The sequence below is a fragment of the Poromitra crassiceps genome (genome assembly GCF_964638095.1).
Source record: "Poromitra crassiceps genome assembly, chromosome: 1".
NCBI lineage: Eukaryota > Metazoa > Chordata > Actinopteri > Beryciformes > Melamphaidae > Poromitra > Poromitra crassiceps.
In genome coordinates, this window is record NC_139623.1 from 99180755 (window position 1) to 99192763 (window position 12009).

Genomic DNA, 12009 nt, shown 5'->3' on the forward strand with positions numbered 1-12009 from the left:
GCCGACGAGCACAAGCTGTTACTCACATATTAATACCAGGTGTAAACGTAATCAGGTTAATGTGGTCAAGCACTGTTCGATTGCAATCTGATCACAGAAAACGCATGTTAGTGCCAGGTGTAAATGGCCTCATTGTTAGCCTGTCATGATGTTACTATTACATTCTGTCTGCCTCTGCTGTAAGCAAACTGTCAAATAGTAAGAATGAATCACTTTGTAATAGAAACAGGCATTACGCTGCACTCAGCATCTTTGTAATAACAGCTCCTACTGGTTTGAAAAGTGCTTGACATCAATATCATGAAATGATGCAACGTGATGTCAGTAAACCGAGCACAGCATGTTCCTGTTTACCAACGCAGCCGGTGTGTAATCATTTTATAGCAGAGAAAACCAAAGGGACAAGAGAGACAGAAGATACTACAGTAACAAGTCCTGATTAGGAGACATTTTGGTTCCTTGCTTCCTGTGAAGTTTTCCTGTCTGATGACTCTGATGACACGTTGGTCGAAGAATATGTATATATATTTTTTATATTAGTGTAGTGTAAGTTTTGCTGGAGTTTTGACCTCTTTCCCCCCATGCACCTTGAAAGTAGGTGAGGTTGTGCCAGAAATCCCTAGTCTGATATCAGACTGAATTGTCAACTTGTACACTTCAGTCTGACGTTGCCTCCACTGCAACTGATTTCCATGGGGGAAATCCCCCATTTTCCCTAACCAATCACTGAGATCAACAACGTATCCTAACCAATCACTGAGACCAACAACGTATCCTAACCAATCACTGAGACCAACAACGTATCCGCCGGAATATAATCCAGTGGGGAGAACGGGGAAAAAACTTTGAATAAATGCCTTCAAAGCAGAGTGCTGTTGGAATGTCAAAGTAAGAGGTACTTTTAATGGATTTAGAACAGCCTGGATAGCAGCTCCCCATCTATCTCGCCTATAGTGGTTGCCATTGTTATTAGGTCCGGGCCGGCACACTTGACAACAGCTTGACAACCTCGGTAGTCGCGCTGTTTGCGCTGTTTATTGACGCTGATTGGCTAATCGTTCGTCCCCCTCGGCACTGATTGGACCAAATGTTTTTTTCAGCCAAGGAAATCACTGTTGCATGTCGTGATGCCAGACCAGAAGCAGCCAACTTGGTGGAGTGGGCAGAATTGAAGATCTGGAACAAGGCAAAGAAAGCCCTACTCTGCCAGGGACCACACCCGCCAGCAACATGTCATTTCAGTGTCTCACGTAAAGGCAATGAGACAGAACTTTCTATTGCAGACCCACTTTGTGAATTAGGCTGATGAAGGCAGCTGTTTGTTTATATATTAAACATTCTGCCTACCTGAGCTTTAACGCACGCACGCGCGCACGCACGCACACACACACACACACACACCTGTTCCCAGTGAAGCCCTCAGCACACTGGCACTGTCCAGTTTCGGGGTCACAGTGGCCCCTGTTGTGGCAGACACACTCCTGGGCACAGTTGGATCCAAACCTTCCCACTGAACAGCGCTCCGTACACACAGCTCCCTGAACAGAGACACATGAGGAGCATTTGCTCAATGAAAGTGGATGCATCACTTAGTGAAATACACATTAAAAAAAATCCATACTTTGATTTGTTTTGAAGATTTTGTTTAGTGTTCAATATGATTTACGCAGATAGATATTTTGCCCCTGCTAACTACGTCATATCACTGTATACTGCAGATGATTATCCTCGGTGATTGATATTGTGATTTTGGTGCAGACCCTATGTTCTTGACTGGATGTGATTTTGGTGCAGACCCTATGTTCTTGACTGGATGTGATTTTGGTGCAGACCCTATGTTCTTGACTGGATGTGATTTTGGTGCAGACCCCTATGTTCTTGACTGGATGTGATTTTGGTGCAGACTCTATGTTCTCGACTGGATGTGATTTTGGTGCAGACCCCTATCTTCTTGACTGGATGTGATTTTGGTGCAGACCCTATGTTCTTGACTGGATGTGATTTTGGTGCAGACCCCTATGTTCTTGACTGGATGTGATTTTGGTGCAGACCCTATGTTCTTGACTGGATGTGATTTTGGTGCAGACTCTATGTTCTTGACTGGATGTGATTTTGGTGCAGACCCTATGTTCTTGACTGGATGTGATTTTGGTGCAGACCCCTATCTTCTTGACTGGATGTGATTTTGGTGCAGGCCCCTATGTTCTTGACTGGATGTGATTTTGGTGCAGACCCTATGTTCTTGACTGGATGTGATTTTGGTGCAGACTCTATGTTCTTGACTGGATGTGATTTTGGTGCAGACCCTATGTTCTTGACTGGATGTGATTTTGGTGCAGACCCTATGTTCTTGACTGGATGTGATTTTGGTGCAGACCCTATGTTCTTGACTGGATGTGATTTTGGTGCACACTCTATGTTCTTGACTGGATGTGATTTTGGTCGTACAGTATTTTATATAATGCATGCTAACAGCGGCTGGGTAATAAGAGCATCCATCTATCTGAACATTATTCTTCACATCAACACAAACTGTGGACTCAAAGTTGCTCTACAACCACATAAAAGCTAGAATTATGTGTATTGGATCTGAACCACATTTTCCATACTTTTCCAGACATTTTCCCAGACAATTCCAAAACTATTCAAGACCTGGAAATTATCAAATTAATTTCTAATACTTTTCCAGACCTGCATAAGAACCCTGCCCCTAACAGCTGGCGACATCTTCGTCATCCTTCTACCAACTTTGCAGCTTTCTCTGCCAGTTATTTCACAAACAAGAAACTATGAGGGATGAAAATGTGATGATGTCAGCATAACAAAATACCCAGGCCTGTCTCCAGAGATGACAGGGTGTGTCCAAAATGTTGTCAGAAATATGTGTGAGACGTGTTGACTTTCCTTGCGTGAGGAAAAAGAGCCAACTCATTCATGGATTGGGAAACATTGTTACACTGCTCGTCCAAATATCGGGGCCATCTGGAATATACGAGCACTAGGAGCTAAAATTGAATTGAAATCTGGCAACCTGCACCAATATCATGAAGTATGAAGGGCGGATCCAGTGTAAGCTGTGTGAAAGTTGGGAACGTACCGTCCATCCAGGGGGGCAAGCGCAGACCCCTTTGCCCTGACAAATCCCACCGTTCTGGCAGGGGCACCGCACAGGGCATCGGTTCTTGGGACACGCCTTCTCACAGCTGGGGAACAGGATGGAGACGATGCTTAATAACGGCTTAATGGACCCACTTTAGTCAGAAAACACTCCGCTACAACAAAACATGTGTCCTGTGACATTCCTGAGGGCTGAAGTAAATGTTTTGTTCCACAAGTTACACAAAATAACAATTTTCTTACCAAATCACACCTCCTGCGGCTCAAAAACAACGCAATAGGGAAATGCTTCAAGTTTGAATATTGGATAAAAAAACAGCCTTGTTGGTGTTACGGCTTTTAGATGAGAGTTACTGATTCATATGTAGCATCTGAAAAGTTTTTAGGAGGAAACCTGCCCAGAGCAAGGAAAAAAAATACTACAGCAGATTTCTGATTACTGCAAGACATGGCATTGCATTACATTAGCAGCTACGTGTGCTTTACATTAATTATTGGCATGGTTGGAGTGTGTCTTTGACCAGATTGCTTTGCTGAAACTACCTGTAGTATCTGGTGGGATATTATATTTTCTGATGCACCCTGGAGGAAAGCAAGGCAAAGTAACATGGATGGACTTCAAATATACACCATTCACCAACGAGCTTTATCCCTTATTTGTGTTTGCCAAACCCCTTTTTTATAACGCTCAAAATGGCAGTATTGCATTTTCACATTGGCAGCTTAAGTTTCCACTGAGTTTCCACTAATATCTAGTGGGGAATAATTGTCATTCTTTACTCATCCTCAGGGGCATCTAAAACACCGGGCGTAACAGACTAACTCAATGGGCCCTATCTTTGTAAAAGCGGTAATTTAGCGATTAACGCTGCACGCAATGCAAATTGGGGGCGTGCTTAAGCGCATGCCTGTTATAATTGTACTGGACATAGGCATGCCACATGCAAAACAGGCGTTTCAGCACAAAAATGTGGGGATAGATGGCATTATCCTATCATCAGCAGCGCGCAATTACTTTGCGCTAAGAGCTTTGAAAAGCACCTCTTAGGCGCTAAAATAAAATAAGAAACGTCATTACGCACGGACGTGCCACGCCAGGACATCAAATTCTGCTGCTAAAATGGGGTAACCAGCAGATTATTCGGTGAGGCAATCAGTTAATCAATTAATTGAGAAACTTTTATCACATTGCAAGGAGGGGTTATGGTAAATTAATTGAGAAAACTTGTACATTGTAGCCTACTTGCAATAGGCTATTCACCTTCACCTCCTATCCCATAACCCGGAGGGTCGTTGGCATACAGCGGATCTGTCATTAAGCTCTCTCCATCTCTCTCTGTCCTTGGCATGAGTCGGCAGCTCAATGTTTCACAAGTTTTAATTGAGTTCACTGTAAATCCTCCAATGTTTGTTTACCCGCTGCAAACACATTTCTATTGTCCCACCCCAGTCAACAAAATAACACGAATTGCATCAAAACACAGATGTTTTTAACAGGTATATGATGTGATGGTGTCGTTATGAGATAGGAATAATATATACAGTCAATAGGCCTGCCCTACACCTATCCAAATTACGCATGGGGAGAATTACAGCATGCCTCACGCAAACTGTATTACAGGGACTGCAAGACGGGAATCTGATTGATGTAACGCCCAGGCATCGCCAGGCCACACCTGTGAATAATTCTGGTGGTTAACACCGCCCAAATGCCATTTGTGCCGTGCATAAATGATTTGGCACGCCTCTAATTTGCGCTTGCGCCCGTTGTGATGAGTTGCTCCCCTGCGAGTAATTGCATCCCCACCCATATTTTGGGGCTGTTTTAACTTAAAAACAGGGAGGTCACGTCTACCCAAACAATTATATCATTTTTAAACAGTTATGTTTTTGTATAAATCATTACAATATGCTCCCGTGAGGTGGGGAAGCGTTTTGCTGCTGCCGGGCGGGGGTGCAAAATTCGGCATAACACCTGGACAAGTGCGCAAGGCGGTCTGCTATCGTTAAGGCACGCAAACAGGTGTGCAAGCACAAATAGGGGATATCGCCTGTACCAAGATAGGGCCCAATGTCTCACGCACTACAGTACAGTAGTACATCTAAGACACAGAGCGTAACAGACTAACTCAATGTCTCACGCACTACAGTACAGTAGTACATCTAAAACACAGGGTGTAACACACTAACTCAATGTCTCACACACTACAGTACAGTAGTACATCTAAGACACAGAGCGTAACAGACTAACTCAATGTCTCACACACTACAGTAGAGCAGTACATCTAAGACACAGGGTGTAACACACTAACTCAATGTCTCACACACTACAGTACAGCAGTACATCTAAAACACAGGGTGTAACAGACTAACTCAATGTCTCACACACTACAGTACAGCAGTACATCTAAGACACAGGGTGTAACAGACTAACTCAATGTCTCACACACTACAGTACAGCAGTACATCTAAGACACAGGGTGTAACAGACTAACTCAATGTCTCACACACTACAGTACAGCAGTACATCTAAGACACAGGGTGTAACAGACTAACTCAATGTCTCACACACTACAGTACAGCAGTACATCTAAGACACAGGGTGTAACAGACTAACTCAATGTCTCACACACTACAGTACAGCAGTACATCTAAGACACAGGGTGTAACAGACTAACTCAATGTCTCACACACTACAGTACAGCAGTACATCTAAGACACAGGGTGTAACAGACTAACTCAATGTCTCACACACTACAGTACAGCAGTACATCTAAGACACAGGGTGTAACAGACTAACTCAATGTCTCACACACTACAGTACAGCAGTACATCTAAAACACAGAGCGTAACACACTAACTCAATGTCTCACACACTACAGTACAGCAGTACATCTAAAACACAGGGTGTAACAGACTAACTCAATGTCTCACACACTACAGTACAGCAGTACATCTAAGACACAGGGCGTAACACACTAACTCAATGTCTCACACACTACAGTACAGCAGTACATCTAAGACACAGGGCGTAACACACTAACTCAATGTCTCACACACTACAGTACAGCAGTACATCTAAGACACAGGGCGTAACACACTAACTCAATGTCTCACACACTACAGTACAGCAGTACATCTAAGACACAGGGCGTAACACACTAACTCAATGTCTCACACACTACAGTACAGCAGTACATCTAAGACACAGGGCGTAACACACTAACTCAATGTCTCACACACTACAGTACAGCAGTACATCTAAGACACAGGGCGTAACACACTAACTCAATGTCTCACACACTACAGTACAGCAGTACATCTAAGACACAGGGCGTAACACACTAACTCAATGTCTCACACACTACAGTACAGCAGTACATCTAAGACACAGGGTGTAACAGACTAACTCAATGTCTCACACACTACAGTACAGCAGTACATCTAAGACACAGGGCGTAACACACTAACTCAATGTCTCACACACTACAGTACAGCAGTACATCTAAGACACAGGGCGTAACACACTAACTCAATGTCTCACACACTACAGTACAGCAGTACATCTAAGACACAGGGTGTAACAGACTAACTCAATGTCTCACACACTACAGTACAGCAGTACATCTAAGACACAGAGCGTAACACACTAACTCAATGTCTCACACACTACAGTACAGTAGTACATCTAAAACACAGGGTGTAACAGACTAACTCAATGTCTCACACACTACAGTACAGCAGTACATCTAAGACACAGAGCGTAACACACTAACTCAATGTCTCACACACTACAGTACAGCAGTACATCTAAGACACAGAGCGTAACACACTAACTCAATGTCTCACACACTACAGTACAGCAGTACATCTAAGACACAGGGTGTAACACACTAACTCAATGTCTCACACACTACAGTACAGCAGTACATCTAAGACACAGGGTGTAACACACTAACTCAATGTCTCACACACTACAGTACAGCAGTACATCTAAGACACAGGGTGTAACAGACTAACTCAATGTCTCACACACTACAGTACAGCAGTACATCTAAGACACAGGGTGTAACACACTAACTCAATGTCTCACACACTACAGTACAGTAGTACATCTAAAACACAGGGTGTAACAGACTAACTCAATGTCTCACACACTACAGTACAGCAGTACATCTAAGACACAGGGTGTAACAGACTAACTCAATGTCTCACACACTACAGTACAGCAGTACATCTAAGACACAGGGCGTAACACACTAACTCAATGTCTCACACACTACAGTACAGCAGTACATCTAAGACACAGGGTGTAACAGACTAACTCAATGTCTCACACACTACAGTACAGCAGTACATCTAAGACACAGGGTGTAACACACTAACTCAATGTCTCACACACTACAGTACAGTAGTACATCTAAAACACAGGGTGTAACAGACTAACTCAATGTCTCACACACTACAGTACAGCAGTACATCTAAGACACAGGGTGTAACAGACTAACTCAATGTCTCACACACTACAGTACAGTAGTACATCTAAAACACAGAGCGTAACACACTAACTCAATGTCTCACACACTACAGTACAGCAGTACATCTAAAACACAGGGTGTAACAGACTAACTCAATGTCTCACACACTACAGTACAGCAGTACATCTAAGACACAGGGTGTAACAGACTAACTCAATGTCTCACACACTACAGTACAGTAGTACATCTAAGACACAGGGCGTAACAGACTAACTCAATGTCTCACACACTACAGTACAGTAGTACATCTAAAACACAGAGCGTAACACACTAACTCAATGTCTCACACACTACAGTACAGTAGTACATCTAAGACACAGGGTGTAACAGACTAACTCAATGTCTCACACACTACAGTACAGTAGTACATCTAAGACACAGGGCGTAACACACTAACTCAATGTCTCACGCACTACAGTACAGCAGTACATCTAAAACACAGGGTGTAACACACTAACTCAATGTCTCACACACTACAGTACAGCAGTACATCTAAGACACAGGGTGTAACAGACTAACTCAATGTCTCACACACTACAGTACAGTAGTACATCTAAGACACAGGGCGTAACACACTAACTCAATGTCTCACACACTACAGTACAGTAGTACATCTAAGACACAGGGTGTAACAGACTAACTCAATGTCTCACACACTACAGTACAGCAGTACATCTAAGACACAGGGTGTAACAGACTAACTCAATGTCTCACACACTACAGTACAGCAGTACATCTAAGACACAGGGTGTAACAGACTAACTCAATGTCTCACACACTACAGTACAGCAGTACATCTAAGACACAGGGTGTAACAGACTAACTCAATGTCTCACACACTACAGTACAGTAGTACATCTAAGACACAGGGCGTAACACACTAACTCAATGTCTCACACACTACAGTACAGTAGTACATCTAAGACACAGGGTGTAACAGACTAACTCAATGTCTCACACACTACAGTACAGCAGTACATCTAAGACACAGGGTGTAACAGACTAACTCAATGTCTCACACACTACAGTACAGCAGTACATCTAAGACACAGGGTGTAACACACTAACTCAATGTCTCACACACTACAGTACAGTAGTACATCTAAGACACAGGGTGTAACAGACTAACTCAATGTCTCACACACTACAGTACAGCAGTACATCTAAGACACAGGGTGTAACACACTAACTCAATGTCTCACACACTACAGTACAGTAGTACATCTAAGACACAGAGCGTAACACACTAACTCAATGTCTCACACACTACAGTACAGTAGTACATCTAAGACACAGGGTGTAACAGACTAACTCAATGTCTCACACACTACAGTACAGTAGTACATCTAAAACACAGAGCGTAACACACTAACTCAATGTCTCACACACTACAGTACAGTAGTACATCTAAAACACAGAGCGTAACACACTAACTCAATGTCTCACACACTACAGTACAGCAGTACATCTAAGACACAGGGTGTAACAGACTAACTCAATGTCTCACACACTACAGTACAGCAGTACATCTAAGACACAGGGTGTAACAGACTAACTCAATGTCTCACACACTACAGTACAGCAGTACATCTAAGACACAGGGTGTAACAGACTAACTCAATGTCTCACACACTACAGTACAGTAGTACATCTAAGACACAGGGTGTAACACACTAACTCAATGTCTCACACACTACAGTACAGCAGTACATCTAAGACACAGGGTGTAACACACTAACTCAATGTCTCACGCACTACAGTACAGTAGTACATCTAAGACACAGGGCGTAACACACTAACTCAATGTCTCACACACTACAGTACAGCAGTACATCTAAAACACAGGGTGTAACAGACTAACTCAATGTCTCATGCACTACAGTAGAGCAGTACATCTAAAACACAGAGCATAATAGACTAACTCAATGTCTCATGCACTACAGTAGAGCAGTACATCTAAAACACAGAGCGTAACACACTAACAGAGATATTCTGCTATTTCAAAAACATTTACTCAAGATGTTTCAAAACAAAAAGTGAAATCACATTGTTTTACTGTAGATAACGTACAATGGTTGACAAAATGATAACATTTTTACAGGCTGGATCATCTACATTTCAGAGATATTAAATGTGTGCTTACTGCGTGTGTGTGTTTCTTTAACAAAATATAGCATTTTGAAATGAAACTGTGCATATGCTGCTGTTTACGAATGAGGCAAAGTTGTTCAATAGAGCACTTACAGTGTCCCAGTGAATCCCTCTCGACATAAGCACTCTCCCGTTGCTTTATCACAGGACCCTCCAGTGCCACACTGGCACCTCTGCAGACAGCCCTTGCCGAAGTTGCCTGCTGGACACGGGTCCTCGCAGTAGCGCCCGATGTATCCTGATGGACACTGGCAGGTTCCCTTGACAGGATCGCAGAGAGCACCGTTCTCACACTTACACTGCTGACTGCAGCTCGGACCCCAGTGTTTGTCATCACAGGCTGAAAGATAAAGGCATAATCTGTTATTCCTTGATTATGAAGAAGTGTCTTCCTCTCCACACTGTCTATGTTGTTTAGCCAAGATTTATTAAGAATTCTATTATATTATTCATTATTATACCCTTTAGTGTGTCTTGTTTTGTTGATGTTTGTTATTTGTTTGTTTGTTTGTTTGCTGGCTGGCTGGCTTGCTTAGTCTGTTTTGTTGCGTTATCTTGTGTTATGGATGTATGCTTTTTTATGAGTGCACTGCAGCTAATTCCAAGCAACTGTCTAGTATAGATGAAAGGCCTCTAGCAGAGAGAGGAGCTGATTATCTCCCCCGCTGTCTTCACTATCCTGTTCAGTTGATGTTGTTTGGACACTTTTTACAGTTACCAGACCAGGAGGTGATGCAGTAGGTTAAGACACTTTCGATAGTGCCCCTGTAGAAGGTGATGAGGGCTGAGATGGGGAGACTTGCTCATTTTAGTCTCCGGAGTGGATCGAGCCCTGTTGGGCCTTCTTTATAATGGCCGTGGTGTTGTTTGATAATGTCAGCATTGTCAGGTCGACCACCCCTAGAAATGTTGTGCTGGTGACCCTCTCCACAGTGCTGCCGTCGATGGTAAGTGGAGGTTGAGGTTGTAAGGGGGCCCTCCTGATATCAATTACCATCTCATTGGTTTTATCAGCATTGAGGATGAGTTTGTGGTCTCTGCACCATGTTATCAGCTGCTCTACCTCCATCCTGTATGCTGTTTCATCTCCATTGCTGATGAAGCCACCACCGTACTATCATCTGCGAATTTGATGAGGTTTGAGTTTAAGATGGCAGTGCAGTCGTGCATGAGCAGGGTGAACAGCAGGGCGCTCAGGACACAGCCCTGTGGTGAGCCTGTACTCATGAAGGTGGGTTTAGGTGTGTGATTTCCGACCCTGACTGACTGCTGCCTCATTGTTAGGAAATGGAGGACCCAGTTGCAAGTGCCCACATCCACACTCAGTTTCACACATCACTGTCACCTTTTGTAACTTAACTATTTATCCAGAGGTTTGCTGAGCACAGATACTCTTTTTCAGCACCACACTGCTTCACAGTTAAACAGCTACATGCATCACTCCAAAGAGCTGGCCAATCCAACATAATTTTCTACTGTTGGTCACTGAGCAGCCCCACAAGAACATCTGGGGGTTAACTGCCCTGCTTGAGGGCACAATGACAGTTCGTTTTTGAGGGAGGGCAGAGCATTACAGTACTTATTGACTTTCCCTGCTCAGATTTGCCAGGGATTTTCCAACAACCTTCTCTAAACTTGAGGTAGGTAAAACCGACTTTGAAATGCCAGAAATACAATAAAACTCAGGGTTGAGCAAAGAGAGATTATATCAGACAATGCAAACAATGCTAATTTCATTTGGTCATTCGTTTTTCATCATTAAATTTTCTTTTCATAAATCCTGAGGCAGGCTTATGGTAATATGATGTCATTTTAAGAAATCTAAGCAGAAACAAATGCTATTCAATTCAATTTGACCCACAGCATGGGGACTTTCATATCAAGCAAGAGAACAGGAACAACAATAGAGCAGGAGCAAGAGAAGAAGAGTGCAAGCAATCGCTCTCCAGGGGCGACATATCTTCCACACATTACGGTGGCTCCACTGACGTCGCTACCTCGTCCACGTCTGCCCCTTAGTGCAGCAGTGTTATATTACCAACAAATGATTTACAATTGGCAGGGAGATTTGCACGGAGCCGACAAGATGGACAACGTTTACATGGTTAATTTTACAGAAGCCTAAGGATCAGCTCAGGGGGTTCGCCTGCAGCGGCGATTCGCACAAGGTTTGGATTTCAGGATGAAGAGATCTCAGTCCAAT

At 43.3% G+C, this 12009-nt stretch overlaps 1 protein-coding gene across 1 annotated transcript in view; it reads right to left on the reverse strand.

Moving 5' to 3' along the window:
- The window catches only part of pear1 (platelet endothelial aggregation receptor 1), an 81140-nt gene that overhangs the window by 19503 nt on the left and 49628 nt on the right, over positions 1-12009 (reverse strand). The window contains exons 6-8 of the mRNA XM_083644691.1: positions 9900-10146; positions 3098-3203; positions 1396-1538 (exon numbers count right to left, since the gene is read on the reverse strand). Coding sequence (XP_083500817.1) covers positions 1396-1538; positions 3098-3203; positions 9900-10146 — 496 coding nt within the window. The remainder of the gene's footprint in view (positions 1-1395; positions 1539-3097; positions 3204-9899; positions 10147-12009) is intronic.